Here is a 19,761-nt window from a genome sequence, read left to right as displayed (position 1 = left end):
CTCAAGAAATAAGAAATGTTAAAATTTTCCTGAATGTATATAACTCACACCTTGAAGTATAACTATTACCAAATGCGTTTCTCATGTGTAATGAACCTAGAGATCCACAGAATGAGACAAGTCCTTCAGAGAAGTGCATTGCTTGCATGGCGTGAACCTTTTTAGCTGGAAAAAATCTGGCTGGATGACATATCAGCCTTGAAAACCCAGTCTGCATAGCTCACACAAGCACTAGGGCTATTCGTTACCCTTCCCACGCTCTATGTCTGGGTGAGCAAGAGCCACAAGACCAGATACAACACTGTATTTGTCATCAGAGAAATATCAGGAGTGAGATTTCAGATCAACTCTACATTTTAGATTAGACTATCACAAACCAGACCTCTGGGCTTTTTCACACGCTAGCTCTGAGTTACAGCCTACATACAGGGCACCTACTGACTTTCACCTGCACTTTACCTCGTAACTTAAGACAACCTTCTGTTTATCTTTAGTAACCAGCAGGTGAACAAATGCTCACTATCATTCAAGATTGTCTTCTAGGGGCTACATCCCATGATAATGAAGTAGAAGAGGGAGACGATTCAACTTTTACAGGGCTTTCTTTTTATTGGGAAGGTGGTTCCATATACAAAGTTATGATCACTCTTTCTTTTGTGTGTGTGGTAAATCAGAGCTCAAAATTTCTGAATCTGTCTTGTTTGCTAGCAAATTTAGTATGTTAATATACACATTGATAATTCTTTATTATTATTTTCCCAGATTCTGCTTGTCTCCAATGGAGGGAAGTTTATGAAAAAGACACTGATTGGGGAAGCTTATATCTGGCTTGACAAAGTGGACCTAAGGAAAAGAATAGTAAACTGGCACAAACTGTTGGTCAGCTCCACACAAACACACTGAGCAGAGCTGTCTGCTTAGGGCACAAAACCTGCAGAGTCTGCTCTAAACAGCATCACTCCAAGACTATAGTTTGATATCATTGTATTTAGCTAGTCTTTCAGAATACAAAGTAGAAAAGAGCAGTCTCTGGGCTACACAGCACACTTAAATGAGGGCTAGTACGCTTGTTTTTGCTGCAAAAGACAGCAAAAGGAAAAGAAAACCTGGGCCCAGAAGTTAAAGTGAGGCTGTTTGAAATGAAGACTGATACGAGGGCTCCGTGTTGTTGGACTCTTTGTGAAGAGAATAACTGTGAAGGAAATGCTGAAGGCTGGAGGCAGGTGTTAATGTGGAGTTCGGCTGCAGCTGGAGGCAGTGTGATGGAAAGTGCAGTCTGGTTTTCTGTACAACCAGAAGGAGATCATTTTATGCAAAAGCACCTAGGGTGACTGACTTTCCAAATCTCACTTATCAAAAGTGCAAAACTTGCTCCTCTGCACCTTAGGATTTCTGATAATTTGCTATAGTGAGATTATGCCACTTGACACAAACTGCAAGGCGTTTGCAAGAGTGGTAATGTTATTTTACATTACTTTTTTTCTTCTTTTTCTTTCAGAAACTATGCTGTGAAGAATCAGATCTGATTGTTTTATTTGTTTCTGTGTCTTAACAATGGATATAAACCACTCTCTAGAATGTTATGAATTAAACTATATTAACGGTCTACAATTTGGGATGTGATTTTAAAGAGAAGGGACAGGATATAAACCACACTACATCAGAAAGAAAAAATGCTGTTTTAATGTCAGTGACACTATACTTCACCCCAACCTTTGCATCAGGAGGTCTAAAACAGTTTGAATTGAAGAAACTTAAGCACTGGGACTAACAAAATTATTTCAACTAGTCCATTTTTCAGCAAGCAGGCTTTTTCTGAAACTGTATGCAGATGATGAATTCTAGGATATTTAGTGGGCACTTTGGAGCAGTAGACCCACTGTGACAACACCAACCCACTCAATGCAGGGCTCCATATCAACACTAGTGACACTCTAGAAAGAGGAAGGGACAGCAGGGCAGTTCCTGACTGGATGCTGTTACATTAGAGAAGATGAAGAATATCTGCTTGCTATCTCAGGTGAATGTCTGAGTATAATCCACTCAAAAGCATGGCTTCTCAGGAAAGAAGCAAATAGGAAGGTAACTTGCAAGATTTAAGGCTGTGTCAGCACGTTGTTGCTTAAAGTCCCACTTTCAGGAATTTGAAGCTGAGTGGTTAGCTCACTTGGGAAGAAACTACTGGCTAGCATGGCTTAGGCTGGTTGTTGTGTTTTCCCTTGTACAATATTTGAAGAGGGGAGAGCTTTTTCTCTCATTTCCAAACGTATTGTAGTTTCATTAAAACCCGAGAATCAATATGGTACTGTCGTGGTTAATTCCCATGTTACTCAGAAGTCATATAATATTTCACAACTTTGTTAAAAAGTTTCCCTGGAAATACGATCACATGACCTTTGCATACTTAGAAAGAAAATTACCAAATTTCTGCATGTCTGACATTTATTTTTCTTGCCCAATTAGGACCTTTCGCAAATCATTTAATGTGCATTATTTTGTATTTCTTGAATATATGTAGTACACTTCCACAGGTTGTGCAAGATCAGCTGACAATATTCTTCTGGAAAATATTATATGCTTTAAAAAAAAAAAAAAAGAAAAAAATAAGGCTTAGATTATTCAACAACTGGATTGACCACGGAAAAACTACACCATTTAATATGGTGACACTTCCCACATATAGTTTTTAGTTTATCTTTTATCAATTTAAAATAACAGCATGACACAGGAATATGAGAAGAAACACGCAGAAGATATTAATGCTACACACACCAAGGAAACTCCTGTTATTGATAACCTGCTGGTCACTTGCTTAACTTGCAAGCAGAGCAATCTTTCCAAAATCTTATTAGCTATCTCAAAAACACAACATCACTGACAGTGGAAGTAGAATGTGTGCTTTAATGTTGAATTTTATGCTTTCACCAGTGTATGTATACCCTACCTCTCACATATTTTAAAAACAATCTGCTGGAGTTATTGTAAAAATTCTATATGTTTTGATGTTGTGTATGTTTTTATAAGACAATACTTCAAAGAAAAAATCCCCAGTTGAACTAAAAGATCCTATATATGACATATGTGTTGCTCTTTTGGTGGGTTACCTTGCATTCCTGATGGCTATACTGTGTTTTTCCTTTGAAAAAAGACCAACACCACCCCCCCCAAAAAAAAAATCCTAGGTGAAATGCAAGCCCTGAGGTGTGCAATTTTGTGCAAACTGCTGGTAATTTTGTTCTTGCTAAGATTTGTTATAAAGGCAGCAAGTAGCACTGGTAGTTGCTATGGAGATTTCCAACTGGAACAAGCAGTATCTGGCTGCCTTAGTGGAAGCCTGTAATCATCACTCTTAATTGAGAAAGTGGACAGGCGTGTTTTTCTCTCACACACATACAAATGTGGCCAATATTTTTATTGAATAGTTTTGTTGGGTGGTATAGCTACAGCTGTAAGGAACAGCTACCTCTGAGGTTGATCAGCTGTCAGCAACTGGTTTAATTCAAGCATCTTTGATTCTCTGAACAATACACAAAAATGTTTCTGCATGTTGAAATAGCAGTTTTGGACTCCTGTCAGGAAACACAAAGAGTAGGGTTTGTGAGGAACGTGGCACTGCCTTGGCCAGCTGCAGCAAGGACAGGGCTCCCTCAGTGTCACCCAGGGTGGGTTTGTGTCAGACCTGGGCCCATGCACTCGCTGTTTCCGAGGCAGCGTCATTCAGAGGTCACAAAATGCTACCAAAGTGTGCCAAGTTCCTTTTTTTGACCAAATTTCTAGGTTGTACTGAAATCACTCTATGCAACACAGATTCATGTTTGAATGCATAGTTTACTTTTTTGTTGTTTGTTTGTTTTATGAATGAAGTCAGGAAAAACTCTTGTGACAATGTTTTTTAAAAAATAATCAAACAAGGATTATTAGTATTTTTTTACCTTTTTTGTATATATCTCAGTATAATTTTTTTGGTTTTTTTCTCATTAATTTTTGTTTGTTTTATCTGGCCAAAAGTGCTTAGATGTGGCAACAGCTTTTATCATTTCTGAGTGATTGATTATTAATGATTTCACACATTTCTATGATTGCTTTGAAGATTTCTATGATTGCTTTGAAGATACATATTGCAGGGAGGCAACAGCAGAGGCATTTTAACTTTTTTAATTCATAAATCTGCTGAGACAAGAGAAATTGAAGCTGCTTCTTTGTTCAAGGCCTTGTATAGTGGGAACAAGCTGAAAAATGAGCAAAAGCACAGTGTGTGTGTGTTTACAAATGATAGGGATTTATAATGTTATCATAATTAGTAATATGCATACAATGAGCAGCAAACAGCCACTTTTTTTTTCCAGGTTAAAACTAGACATGAGAGTTTCTATGATGAATGTTGAGCTAGTTCTTTATCATTACACTTTAAAGGGATAGTATCCAGAGGCAATGAGTGCTGCTTCTTTATTATTACCCATGTTTTAACATTACATATATCCTGTGTGGAAGAAACAAAAACCAGTTGAAGTCAATAACAATCAATCTATTGACTTGAACTGGTTTTAAATTGAAACCTAGGAAATATTTGAGTTATTTTTCTGGATACTGGGTGTTTGCATGGTTAGGTTGTGGGATATGGTAGCTGGTAACCAGCTGATATTGATTCCTACTTTGAGGATGATGATGAAGAAAAAGAAGACATCTATTATATTGTAAGCTAGCGTGTGCCCAATAGAGATTATTTAATTAGGATTTAGTTTCATGGAGATATCATAAAGATGTTAATAGTATTTTTTTAAATTATTATTTGAATCATAACTGACACTATTTTTAACTAGTTTATTTTCATTGCTACAATGTTGAATGTCCCAGATTCATTATTTGAGTATATATCTAGATATGTACATACCTATGTTAATAGCAGAGAAAAATTTGTGTGAGTGTAACTTATAAAGGTAATGAAACAGAGAGGAATTTTAGCATAAGTATCCACCTACATTATATTTAAACTTTATTCCTATATGCCTTATGAATTTTCAGTACACCTGGCATATAGGATGAATTACTCTTTATGAATACATGTTGCCTTTAGAAGGAAAATAGAAAGAATAAGTGAGACCGGATACTCTCTCTTTAAATCACAAGAAGCATTTTAATGTTTTCTATATGTTCAGTTTTATTATTTTGAAAAAATTAATAAGCAGATATATTGAGCTCAAAAGTTATAATATATATAGGTATCCATAACTCAAAATAGATTATTTGAGCAAGAGCTGTTTCCTTAATTTGTTACCGTGTAAATACTTATGCATTTTTTGTAAACCAGACTGAGTTTAAGTTATTAACTCCATCTGACATCCAAGCATGTGATTGTGTCCTTATTTGATTGTATCTTATAGATGTTCAGTGACGTGCTCAGGTGCTCAATGATGGCTGACTAGCGTGTGTGCTGTCATGCTACAGACAACATGTACAGCACACACAGTGTTTAAAAAAATCCAAAAACACCAAAAAAACCTGCAAAAACAACAACAAAAAAAGATTAGTCCTTGAAGAAATGTAATGTTTCCTCAGTGAATGTTGCATGCATAGATGGTGGTTTGTTGATATTCATTTTGGTTTGAATTTCTTTTAATTTTTATTTTGCTTTCAGAATCATCAGGAAAAAAAATACAGACTTGTTCTAAAAGCTGTAAAAACTGAAACAAAAGCAGTATGAGAATTGTATAAAAATGCTTGTAAATCTGTCCCAGTTTTCACTTTATGTATAAATCCATGCCATGGTTTTGTGATTGTATACAGGATGTATCTTGAGAACTTATGCAAATTGTGCTCTATAAAGGCTGTTATCCCAGTCTGACAAATAAATATTTAAAATATCTGGTTTGGTTTCTTTTTCCTAATCAACATGAAAACCTATTTCCCATTTGCTGACCACAGTGATTTTATGGTAATGCTGTACACACTCCCATGCTCATCTGTCTTATTTCAGCATTAACACACCTCCCAGGGTATCACCCACGTCCCACATTTCATTTTGAAATAAGGAATGGCTTGTTCATGAAAACTTTTCTCCAAAAAGGTCAGAATCAGAATCACATGCAACTTGATATCTTCATGTAGATTCATCTCTGGCATTCTATATAGACAACAAATACATGTGCATACATCAGAACCATTTAGGAATGTCCAGGGTTTTGTCTCTTCACTATGAAGAAAAAATTAATTACAAATTTAGCCTAACTCCATATCATTGTAAGTTCATGATGAAGACAAGAATAAGAAAGAATCTGATAAACCCTAATGGGATTTTCTCTGGTTCTTTCCTCCAGCAAAAAGGTTTCCAGGAACAATGTATTTTAGAACTTACTATAAACAAGAAATCATTTTTTTTCAGCAATTGTTTTTATGTTACTGAATTTTACCTGACTTGTAAAACATCTGTGATGTTTTCCCATTGAGCCATTCTGAGTCATGTCTAGATCTATATTATATTTCCATAGTTTCTATCTTTGATACAAATAATTTAAAAAAAAAAAATCATGCCCCCCGAAGTAAAATAAATTATTGTTTGATCCTGGCATCTGGAACATGCAGCCTGGATTTTTTTCTGCTGGTTGATGCCCTTTTCTCAAAAAATAATATAATGAAAAATAGGCAACATTTCTGAGGATACCTCAGAAAAAGGGGTGTCCTTTTTCACATTAGCCCACCTGCTACAGCACTGACACAGATTGACTTCTATTACTGCCCATCAGGATCCAAACTCTAGTCATCCCAGTACCTGCCTTAATCACTAAGGTGTACCTTCAGGGTACTTTGGGTACCTATCTCTGAGAAAAATAGTCATGGCTACAACAAACACTTCATCCCACAATCAGCCTCAATTTTCTGCATCCTGTTTTATTTTTATGAGGAAGCTCCTGCCCAGCATGCTGACCCTCTGGAAATGGTTAGAAAGCATTTCTGAAGTGTTAAGGGAGAGAGAGGTCACTGGAATTAGCTGCTGTGAAAGCTGTAGGTTTATCTGAATCTAGCTCTAGGAAACCAGTTTACAGAGAGAAAATCCCAATGTCCCTTCACAGAAACAGAAATAATGATTACATAATATGCTCCTTTTTAAATAATTAATAATATTTAACAAAAATGTGTGTTTACTCAGAGCACTCAGCAAAGTACAGAACATGCATGAACTATTTCCTCACAGTGCTCTTGTGGGGTTTAACCCAGAAGCTACATGGGATATACAATGAGAAAATGGGACTCAGGCAGTTCATGGAACACATGATGTATGAGGAGAGACTTGAGAGCATTAGATGTTGGGGAAGACAGAACTAGACTCTTGGAGGTGTGTAATGATAGGACCGGAGTCAACAGGCACAATTTTCAATATGTGAAATTCTGCTTCCATATATACATTTAGAGTAATCAAACACTGGAACGGTCTGCCCACAGAATTTGTGGAATCTCCATCCTTGAAGGTATTTAGAACATCTGGACAAGTCCCTGAGCAACCTGCTATGTCTGAATATGCTTTGAGCAGGTGTGGGGAATTTGACTAGATGGCCTGCCATTGAGTCTTCCAAACTAAACTACTGTCTATACCTCCAGACTTAATGTAACAGGCAGAAATTACATCTTTGTATTATCATTTCATTTTTTTAAAATACTCATAAAGAATATTCTGGCTTCACAGATGTCAAATTCACTAATATACATTACATTTTAGATTGATCACCAGGGTTAATTTGTGCTTGTGATATGAAGTGCTTCTGTACAAAGAAGGAAGTGAGTAGTATCCCTTTTTTGGCAGCAGTGCAATCCCACTGGTCCTAAGTGAAATTCACTGTTGGCCGCTATAAATGTTTCACATCAAAGAGCTTTGAACCCTGATTGTTAAATTGCATCTGCCAGTTGCAATAAAGAAGTCTATTCCAGTTTTGAAGTTACTAATCTACCAATGGCTTTTCTGTTTTCTGATCAAAAAGGCAAAAAATAGAAAGCAATGCAGTGAACATGATCAAAAGGACTATATGCTGTCTGATTCATGCAGGCCAAAATTATGTATGATCTGCCAATATCTATAATATGTGGCCCAGTAGCCATATCTGTACTCATGAAAAGAAGGAGTGACATGGTTCATCCTCTTTCTGGAATGACCTTGTCCATGCTTGAGTGTCACAAAACAAGTAAATCATCCAAAATTACTTATTGAGAGCAGTCTCTGGCATTAGACCCATGTATGTTGCTTGATATGTCAGAGCTAGGTCAAGGGATGTGCTAAAACAAATTAATATGGACAGCTGCAAGTCAATTCTTCAGCCTGTATCCTGCGTGGAAATAGTTCTCTCTGAATAAAACATTATATTTGGAAAAAATATATTCAATAGTCCTTAGAAGACAACACAACTAGGAGTCATGCAAATGTTTCAGGTGTCATTTAAAAAAAAACTCACAAACTTGGAGGTCATGTAATCTAAAATCACAAAAATAGTCAAGAGAACTCCTATTACTGTAACTCTCTCCTTCCCATTTAGCCTGGCATAGAACCACAAAAAAAAAAAAAAGAAAATCACAAACTCAAAGGGCTGAATACTGATGGGTTGGGTAGTAGAGCCACACATATTCCTGTTCCTACTGGGAAATTTGTCGTTTTGACATCCATCTGCAAAGTGACACAGCTTCAACAGTTATTAATGCAAAAATGTCTGAACAAGAAGAACACCAGAATGATGATTATGTGGGTCTACTATGAACTACTGTACAATGAAACAAGGTCTTAAACACTGCTGCCCTATTTCCTCGTGCATCAAGTCCATTGCTTTCTTGACATCAGTCAAAACAAAAGTCAAAACAAAAACTTTCCTTAGACTTGTCTTCTCACCATATTCTTGGTGCCAGGAGTAGCTATGATATGCACAAGGCTTCTACTCATCAGGGAACAGTAGAATTTCAGAAGTTAGGTTTCTTCTCAGAGCTATTTTAGTTGGTGAAATGTTTGACCTTCATCATTGAAAGGGCTGTAATTTTCTTTTTTTTCCTCCCCCACACTTTCCTGTGTGTTAAAATAGGGTCAGGTTACAGTACAGGACTTTAGGGGAAAAGGCAGAGAGATCCAAGTTGCTGAACAGCCCTACATCATCTCTCCTGCCTCAGGAGCCTTTAAGTCAAATAGAAACAGCCAGTGAAACAGTCAGCTCCAAGTTGCAAAAGTCAAATAGACAAAGATGAGCTGCAACATCATGTTGAAAGTGGAATGGAATTAGTGCAGGGTCTAAAACCCCCATAGTCTTATTTTTATGGGAGAAGGTACAATATTTAAGCAACCACACAATGGCACACCTACTGGAAGTTCTCCAGATCTTTCTAAAAATGGTCTGTTCACTGAATTGTGACTCTAACTGCTCTTATACATAGAAAGTCCATGACTAATTTATTTCTTATTATTGATTAGAAATATTACAGTTCATTATTAAATTAATTTCTGTGTTTATTGCATGTGCATATGCTACAGAACAAAAAGCCAGTAATGGTTTTGTTTAATAATTACGATTCAAATTTATCATACAACCACAAAAAATTCTATTAAATTGAGGATTTAAGGGATTCACAGAGGATTTTGGACAACATTCCATCCTAATGCTACGAGAAAGAGCTATAACATCTTTGACATCTCCCACTCAGCATAAGAAAATGGTAAAGTACTGTTAGTTAATAAACAAAGATTTGAAGTGCCATTCTAATTATTAATTAAACACTAATTATTATCTATGAAGAATAGCTGAAAATAATGCAATAAATACAAAACATGAAAGAAGAAGATACTTTCCATGCATTCCATTGAAAACTTTTCCAGAAAAACAAATCCTGTGGAGGCAAAGGAGTTAGAGATGAGGATTGGACTTGTACACACAATAACTCTTTCCATATCTAACCCAAACTAATCTTCCTTGACTGGCATTTTAAAATATAGAGGAATCAAAATTTTATATTTTCCAAAGGTCTTCAAGTTTACCATGACTTGTTCATCTCTCTTTGCTCATCTCTCCTTACTCAGTCCCTTCCTCTAAGAGGAAATGAAATAGAAGAAAATCTCATTTCAACTCTGTGTTCTGAAAATCAAATTAATAAAACCTGGAATAAGTTTCTGTATTTGGAGAGGAAGTCAGAATGGAAGCTAAAACTAAAGGGCAGTAAGCAGTCATTTTGACAGCAAGAGTCTGGAGCTTGCATGTTGTCTTTGAAGCAGATTTGGGCTGAACCCATGTGGGCAACTGCTCAGTGTTGCTTGCAGTCTTATTCACTAAGGTAATACCAAGCTCATTTTCATCAATGACTTTGAGAATTTGGTGGAGATTTTGCAACCTGGGGGCACTTCATTTTTACTTCATCATAGACATTCAGAGGATGTAACACACACAAAAAAAATATAAATTTATCTACTTGAAATCTAAGACTGACTTTCTTAGACTACATTCTGTTCTCAGTCTCATCTAGTGAGACTTCAGGGCATGGTAAAATTTAATATTATTTTCTTCTTTTCATTATTGTATTATAGATAAAAGGATGCAGGCATGTAAACTTTTAAACAGCCCTCTTACCAGATGACTCTATGTCATCTTTATTCAGTTAATATTTGTGGTTTCTGCACTGTTGCTACACAGAGAGTTTCTTCTTACTAGTTCTGGTGCTTATCACACAGGCAAGAACCCCTCACTTAGTTCAATCCTTGTCTCCCAGGAGCATATGACAATGGTTCTTCAATTTCTTAGCTTGGATTAACTCTATATTCAAGCACAGAAGAGCAGCACACCCTTAGAGACCTGCATTGTAGACATTTAAATTTAGGTAAAATAAATCCCACTTAGTAAGTCTTAACTATCATCACAAAATTGCAAGCCAAGGAGCTTACAATTTTAGAAGCAATAACAACACCTAGTAAGCACATAAAAGTGATGGGGTTTAATGAAAATAAATCCAGTACACAGTTTGAAAACCCTTTTTCGTGAGGTATAGACAAATTGATACTGCGTGATGCTGCTTTAGGAAAAAAATCCCAGAGCTCCAGACTATCTTTTTGTGACACTACTCACAAAAAAAAAAGATTAATCTGAACTCTTGAGGGCATTGGGGTAACATCTAAAGCAATCTGAAATGAATGTCTTTTAGTTGTTTTCATGAAAGGCCAGACTTTCTCTGATGAGCAACTGTATGTGCTTTCAATCATTTTTAGTATATTTCAAATCACCTGGTGTAGTAAAGAGGCATAAAACCTGTACAACATAGAGTCTAAAAGCTCAGAAACAGACATACACAAAATAAACAGGCAATTTCTTCAAACATTATTTTGGCTACAGTTTAAAAAAATATTTTTAAATGACTGAATACTAACAATCCTGGAGTCAGTGTTCCCAGGAAGAATTAAATTGCTGAATTACCTACCTTTAAAAAGGAGGCAGTGCATGCATGCCAAGGAAATGTAGCTTAAGTCCCTGAAAGTGCAGTGCCTGGTGATGTGGATCACAGCAATGACTACATACAGATTTACATAAGAATAGAAAAGCAAGTCTGTACTTTTTTAAAGATGTTGTAGGGAGAAAAAAAATAGGCTGAATGCATTAAAAGCTTATTGAAATCAATAAACAGGCTTCAAATTTACATAAGACAAGATTTTCTTGGGTAAAAACCTGTGTTTGGAGCAAGAGTTCTTTTCTCATTCCTACCATGATGCTTATTAAGATCTTTAAGTTCAACGTGATTTTACAGACCAAATAGTTTTACTGCCATGAGGCTTCTCAAAAGTATCAGTGAGAGTGAAATTAAGTTTATCATTTTCTTTAAGCTTATTTTATACATCTTGGTATGATCAACACAAAGAGTAAATGTTTGAGGGCATAATAAATCAATGTGGCTATGTAGAAACTCCGAAGGGCAATATAACAAGCTCTCAAAGACAAGGCTTAATCACATAATATCATCAGTTTAATAATGAACTATATGCTTATATATAGGTCAACAGAGGAGTCAAGGGAAACAGAAAATCTTTGATTGTACTGTTAATGAAGGAGCAATGTAACAATATTATAAAGTCTGATGCCTTTGGGAAAAATGATTCTTTGTATCCCTGTGTTACCTTGAAAAAATTTTACAGGCATATCTTTATGCGTGTTCCAGATAGAAGAAATAGAGAGCCTCTGTAGAACATGTTCCATATAATTTTTTTTTTACAAAAGTACTTAGCATTTGGGAAAAGAATGTCGAGAGTTGAAAGGTTCAAACTGATGCTTTCAGTTCTGTGTTTTTAATATCACTGACAGATGTTAATGCAGCACGTGAAAGTAGTTCACCAGTATTTTCCATTTTTCTGAAGGTCTTAAAAACGCTTCTTCTACAACAACCCCAAGTAATAACATCAAGCAACTGCATTTTTTGTCGGTGCTGCCTGGCTTAGTTTAAGATCTGATGCATCCAAGTTTGCTCTGATTCAGCACTGTGCTATCAGTCACCTTACTGCGTGGGGAGGTTGAAAGAGAAAGCATACACACCACACATGCCCACACACCTGCTTAAAATTCTGATATACTTAACCTAGTTGCATAGTAAAAGATAACACATTAGAAATGGCTGCCGAGTTACAGCAGCAAAATGTTGTGAATAGCAAATAAAAGAGATGCACTTGTTCTCTATCAGAGAAGGATTGGTTGCACATACCCAGCAGCATCCTTAACCAGAGAAACAGGGCTGGAGTGATCCTGTTCTCCTTCTTCTGCCTCTCTTTTCTCCTGTAGGAGCTGTGACTAGCCTTTATGCCCTCTTGTTATCTCCTTTGTGCTTTCATGCTTTATGGGGTGTTCTACACGTGATGAGTACATGTTTGTTGTTGTGTCTGCTGTGCCCAAGCCAGGTTCTATCAAGCTCTCAGAGCTGCATCACTTCAGTGAGCAGATGGGGTTTGTATTCATGCCCTTGGGACCACTGGTGTCATGCTATGCTTGTACTCTTGAGGCCTCTGCTAATAGACAGAAAAAAAGACAGTACCAGTGACTTGTTTGCCTTGGAATTAAATCTAGTCAGTAATTACAAGTCTGTAGTGGATTCAGGCATCTTCCAATTGCACAAAAATTCAGTGTTTATTTTAATGACTGTGATACAGTTTATGTCTACAAGCATTCAAGAAAGAATCCTGGAGTCCAGTGAAATTCTTTGTGGATCAATATGAAGAGCTATAAAATAAAAATTTATTAAAAAACCTTGAAAAAAATTTATGTTATGCTTTTCAAATTTAAAAGAAAAAAATCTATTTTTTTAACACTGTATCTCTGGATTATCAAAGAACAGTTATTATATTTCAAAGATTCAGGCACTAAACTCCAGGCTGGAAGGAGGAACTTCACCTTTTTCAGGAGTAGAAGTCAAAAATCTTTTGCTGGACTTAGACACTTACAGTGTGGACTGAAAAAGATAGGGGAGTTGGTATTGTTGTGCATTCAACAACAACTAGGGACTCAACTGAAGTGTGAAGGATCATGGTTCTTATGCCTCTCTCCTACCTATTTCTCATCGAGGTCTGGAAAACAGGATTTTCCTCTTTGATAACTTCAGCAGGCCCTTACCCAGTGCTGCCCTGAGCCCCAGTACTCTGGTCTGACCTGCAGGGGTGAGGGAGTGAATACATGGGCTGGGCAAGAAATGGTTACAAATGTCTTTCGGGGAGCTGCAGTGAGATGAGTCTACATGGAAATTGCTGAGTCTGAGAAGATTCTTTACACTGATAAAGGAAACAATTGCTGAAACCTCACTTGCCAGACTGGTGTTTCCCAATCATTACTATTTAATTTTTTTCTCTTTAAAGTTAAAGGACTTTAAATAGATTGTTACCAATCACCCTTTGCTGAGTTCTTGTCAGCAAGTAACATGCAGAGCCTGTTCACAAGGCATCAAAGTTCAATCATTGAAGACAAAAACCTACAACAGTGGGTGAAGTGCCTTGATGGACTTAACCCAGGGGGGCCAGTGCCCATAAGGCAGCTGCTCACAACCACCAGCCATGTAGCCACAGCACTTGTTTAAGCCTCACATTGACAGCAAAGCCTATGGCATTCATAGCATTGCTCAAAATCCGGGGTAGTAGTGGAACTAGTCTTAAAAGTTTAATATTGAAAATTTAGTTTGTCAAAATTGAATATTAATGTTGACTTTAAAAAATTTCATCGTGATTTAATTAAACATTAACAAAAAATTGAGTGGGATCTTTGCTTTTAAAGAGAAAAAGTGCTTTTTAAATACATTTTTCTCAGTCCAGCCCAGCTGACCACATGTGTTAAGAAGTATTAGCAACCCAGAAAGGTATCTAAAAATTATATGTTGGAGTCTCTTTAAAACATTTTTAAAATATTCTTGGGTTTTTTTGTGTGTATTCACACTGTTAAGCAGTCACCCTTGCAAGGAATCAGACACAGATACAATACGGTCTTTTAAAAAATTGCAGTTGCAAGCACAGATTTTTGAAGAATATACTTTTTCACATCTTTACTGATGACGGTAAAACTAAGCAAGCATACAGAACCTTCAGGTTTTGTGCAGAAGTTGCTGATTTGGTTCTGTGTTAACCAGAACAGCAATGATATAACAATTTTAAACAGCTATTTTTATTTGTAGAAAAGTTATTAATTATTACCAAGATTCCCTGGTGTTCTGAGTTTTAATGTTACTTTTTAATCATAGTTCTGGGTCTGTGATCCATTTCCAGAATCAGATACAGGTCAACCAGTCTTTGAAAACCTTGATTCAAACTTCAAAAGAATATGAAGAATGCTGACTAGGCAAGAGCCCAGAGATATGAGCATAAGGACTAAATGAGTGAGCAACCTCTCTGAGGGAGAAAAACCCAGGGGTTGCATAAATACGTGCTATCATTTTTATTTGGAGCAGAGTTGAAGATAAGGACAAACCACCTCTTATGCTGATATAAATATGGTGATAAATTTAGGGGAAAAAAGGATACATATAAAATTATAAACTTAAAATAAATATTAATAATCATTGAATGCAAATTTTTTTATGCAGACACTTTTATTAATTTCCATATATTTTAAATATTGATAACAGTGATGTGACCACCTAGAAGAACCCAGTTAAATAATTTTTATGTATTATTTAGAATAAAGGCAGGTTGGAAGCTGCAGTTCTTACATCTTTTATTATGATTTGTGAAACTCGGAAGTCTAACCTTAAGTTGCACATTGGATTTTTTTCTACTGACTTTTAAAGGTTGTGGATTTTAAAGTCAGCAGCAGATGGCAGCAGTGCCAGCAGCATGGCCCTCAGGTTTCCTCATCAGGCATTTAGGTTAGACAGAGAAAGTTTTGTAACTTGCAGTATACTTCAGGGGGAGAAACTACCCTATCTGATGAGTCTGTACCTTAATTCTAAGGAAAAAATTAAACCAAAGTATAAAACTGTATTTTTTTCCTTAGAAAATATTATGTGGAAACATGTCTTACAAATGTTCTCTTAGCCATATCAGGGCTGAGGAAGTCTTGGCTTTAGAATGTAGCAAAGGCTGTGAGTGGATCTAATCCTCTGGAAACTCATTTTTTCATTAAAATGAGCAGTAAATTCAGTAAAATGAGCAGGAAATTCATTAGACCAAGAATTTTGTGTCAAGGACTTAACATAAATAAGATGTAATCAATACACTAACTTCTTGAATGTATTTCTGGGGTCCTGTGCTAGTCCATGATGTTAATTTTTACAAACTTGAGATGTCATGGACAGCCCAAGCTGTTCAGCAGTGATGATGTTACAAAATTCCAGACCTATGGAATGTGCAGGGCTCTCTTTTAGAAGTCCTGGGCTGTGCAGCTGAAAATAACGAAAAAAACTGACCAGGAATCCTGCTGATCTGCAACTGACACATGGGTTTTGGTTTTGGTTTTTTTTTTTAATGAAGCATTTCCATGCTAAGGGTTATTTTTGAGGGATAGCAAGAGGCTTTTGAAAATAATGGGAAAAGGTACCTTTTAAAAATAACCATTACAACATTAGCTGCTTCCTAATGCTCTCATAGTCATACACAGTTTGCAATTCACATGAAAAAACATTTTTAATAGTTCTCATGATGATACTTGACCTTACTCTGAGCAAGAAATAGTGTCTTATTTCACACATCAGCCATTCACTCTCTTCTGGCAAAGCCCCAGATAAAAGAGCATCCTGTTCTTGTAGAGAAGTCCTCAGACAATTCTTCAACATACTTCTATTCAAGTATCATCATGATATGATAATAGACTATTGGTGTCTGTGGAGATGTGACAGAACATTGCCATCAATCTCTAGGTCCAAAAAATCATTAATCCAAGACCAGGCTCTCAGCAGTTTCTTTGTGTTTATGTATGTGCTGCTTCTTTCACCTGTAATATTTTTCCCAGATCTACAAGCAATTAAATTATTTCACAAGTGGTTTTAATAAAAGTTGGTAGAATCATGCTGTTGAAGAATCCATAAGATCAAAGGATAATTTCTGCCAGAAGGGACCTTAGAAGGTTGTGCCTTGTGCATTTTGACAGCTCTGTCAAGCCTGAAGCATGAAACAGAACAGTAAGCATTGTGGAAAACTTTACCACATCCTGGTAATACAGACTTTCTAGCCTCAAAACTGGTTTTCTGTACTCAGTCATTGCTGTTGGATGTGATCTGACTCTTCCATGCTGTTCAAGAAAGGAGAAGAGAAGGCTTGAAAGCAAAGGGAAAAAAGTCTGTGTTTTCACTGAGTGATTCCACAGTAACATTGAACACACTGTAAGTGCAATTGCTTTTGAGTCTCTTCACAAATTCATTATATTTGTTTCTATTTTAATTTTTCTTGTGTTAAAAAGCTGGAAATAGTATAGACCCACTCCTCCAGTCCCAATTAATGTACCACAAACAACTGGGAATTCTGGTAACTGAAATGAGCTGGAGACAAAAACTTCAGGGGAAACACACAGCTATCTTTTTTGATCAGATTCACAAGTTTATCAGTTGCAAGCAAACACTCCTTCTTGCCAGGAGATGGTGCCACAACACCAGAAAATGTAGACGTGTTATTTGCAACAGGAAATACATATTTTAACACTGTTATGCAGAATTTTTAAACCTTAAACAGTTAAAAGGAGAAGAAAACCTAATCATAAATTATTGAGCCCCAAGAACGTTTCAATTTTGAATGTTTCTTAAATTTCTCTGGTTTGGGGAGTTTGCTTGCTTGCTTGCTGCTTTGTTTTCTGTATAGGAAACTACTCACATAAATAATTAAGTCCAGTACATAATCTATAGTTTGATTTCCTTGTCTTCATTTATTTCTTACCTTATTTTACTTCAGTAAATGGGGGGGCGGTTAAAATTTTTAAGTAATATATTGAAACTACAGATAGAGGGATGATCCAAATACTGATAGCTCTTAGGACCTGATAATGAAAAAACAGACAGATATTTTGGATTGATACATAATGCAGCATGCTTAATTTTAGGATTAATTTGAAAACACTCAGAGAAAACAGAACTGCTTTGGGAGTCTTAGGATCATTCAAGAACCTCCTCTCCTGTTGAATTCAATCCTGATTTTGTACCAAAGCAGAATGGCCCACATGAATGTACACATGCTCTACACTTTTCTTTGTGGTTTTCATTTTGGAATAAAAAACAACAAACACCCTGCTTACTGGCATTTTACAGAACTTGGGAAAAAAAAAATTAGCAAAAGCTATTGTCATCTACCAGTTTCTTAGACAAAGTCCTGACATAACAAGAAAAAAAAAAAGAAAAAAAGAAAGGAAAAAAAAAGTGACAAATTTAGCTAACATCAATTCTGTTACTTCCATAACTTAGCACCATTGTAAATATTTTCCAGGCAACTAACATCTGAAATTTTTGGATTTACTAGAGGTCTACTGATAAGAACTGAATGTTTTCTAGGGTAAACTATGAAAGGATCTTATGGATAGATCAAAGGACATTGCTGAAGCAGACCTAGATTGCACAAACCTGTTTAAGTTCAGGCACAAGAGCAGCCTGAAGCACTAGAGCACTGCAAGAATGCATTCTTGAATGTCCATGTAGGTAATCTGAGTGTCACTGGAGGTCAGGTTATTCACAGAGTCTGGCTACCTTTTTAGCAGGTGCCAGAGGGACCCTTTTAAGACAAATCCCAGGTTGTCTTGCACATGTTGGATGATACATAGAAAAACCCAAACTGGGTACAGTGCGATCTATTTCTACTGCTTATAAACTCAAAGATTAACCAAAAACATCCTTTCCCTACCAAAACTCTATTGGCTGACTCAACTGAAATCTTACACAGCATATTCCAGGCTTTATATTTCCTTCTGACATGCTGCCCATTGCTAGGAGCTACTGTCCAGTGTAACCTATAATGTCCTAGTGCCATCAGCATAAAGTTATTTACCATCTTAGCTGAATTCATTATGCATTTTATGCCATTTCCTACAAATACCTTGGTTTCTTCTTTCAGAATTTTTAACCAGTAACTCAAGTCAGAAACCTAAGGCATTGACAGACCTGAGGTATAAAATTCCAGACGTCTTGAAGATATCTATCCACAGACTTCTTTTAGATATAAAAAATTTCCTGTCACCTTAAGTGATAATCATGTTCATGATTATATTCTCTCAACTGACAAAAACTATATTTATGCGTAATAAGCCTTACTATTAAAAAAATGTTCATCAATAAAAGACTAATAATTGTCCATATTTTTAATGAAAAATTACTAGAAATACTTAAAGGCAGTATTAAAGTTTATTCATGTTTTTTACTGAGCTTACAAGGCCTCAGGCTTGAGGCTTGTCTGGTTTGTCTGCCTGGCTTGCTTTGACCTACTTTGTTTTAACTTACCAACCTATTTTTTTTTAACTTACCAAGGGTGAGTTTGTAGCTGCACAGAGGTGCTCTTAGGGGTAACAAGGAGAACAGAAAAATCTGAAATTTTGTGTCTAACATGCACAATGATCTCAGCGTATAGTAAATTTGAGTGTAGTGTGGAGGCACAGAACAATGAAGACAGAAAGGTGCAAACTGGTGCTAGCAAACACTTAGAAATGGGTCCATATTCTGCACTGGGTGGGTGATGTGACAGTAAGCCAGTGCAGGATCTCAATATGGCCTGAAAACAAATGGCTTAATAAACTGATTTCATAAGACATTAATGAGAGAAGTACAGACAAGAAATAAATCCTTTTGGATGCTTGGAAGTCTGTATTTGTGCAACATCGGATGAAACCTGGATGGATTTTCCCCACAGGGTGCTGCACAAAGCAAAGCAAATCTCATCCATGCAGAGATGCTTTCCCTCATGGTCTTCTAAGACGTTATATAATTTCTTTGTGAGAAAACAACTCTGTTCCTGAAGGACGCTCTTATGAGAACTTCCTTGCTGTCCTGTCAGATATAGGCGAGGCAAAGAAGGTGCCAGCGCCGGACCCAGTCTGCTTTAAATCACTATCTCCTCCAATACAAAGTCTACCACAAGGCTCCCAATATGCCTTATGTAGAGCCAAGCATGAGACACACCATTGTTGTGAACATCATATTCCTCCTGACAAAGTACTCCAGATGCTGTCAGCTACCACTACCAGAAGGAAACTTCCAGCCTCAGAAGCCAGAGAAGGGATAGGATGAGCATCACACCTGCAAAGGAGTAGAAACTAAGTGCAGGTTTAATTGTTTTATTACTATCACTGAGACTTTATTCTGTGTTCTAACTATTCTTCTTTATCAATT

At 36.4% G+C, this 19,761-nt stretch overlaps 1 protein-coding gene across 7 annotated transcripts in view; it reads left to right on the top strand.

Moving 5' to 3' along the window:
* PCLO (piccolo presynaptic cytomatrix protein) overlaps nucleotides 1-5,863 on the top strand; it is a 340,916-nt gene extending 335,053 nt beyond the window's left edge. For all 7 annotated transcript variants that reach the window (XM_039388718.1, XM_027711469.2, XM_027711472.2 and 4 more), the window contains one exon: nucleotides 763-5,863. In XM_039388718.1, the coding sequence (XP_039244652.1) occupies nucleotides 763-903 (141 nt within the window). In that variant the 3' untranslated portion in view covers nucleotides 904-5,863. The remainder of the gene's footprint in view (nucleotides 1-762) is intronic.
* The last annotated feature ends 13,898 nt before the right edge of the window (nucleotides 5,864-19,761 follow it).

This window comes from Pipra filicauda, unplaced genomic scaffold (assembly GCF_003945595.2).
Source record: "Pipra filicauda isolate LSUMZ 115617 unplaced genomic scaffold, ASM394559v2 scaffold101_size5749837_pilon, whole genome shotgun sequence".
Classification (NCBI taxonomy): Eukaryota; Metazoa; Chordata; class Aves; order Passeriformes; family Pipridae; genus Pipra; species Pipra filicauda.
Note: the sequence above shows the minus strand (reverse complement) of the source record. Positions and strands in the feature narration are given on the sequence as shown.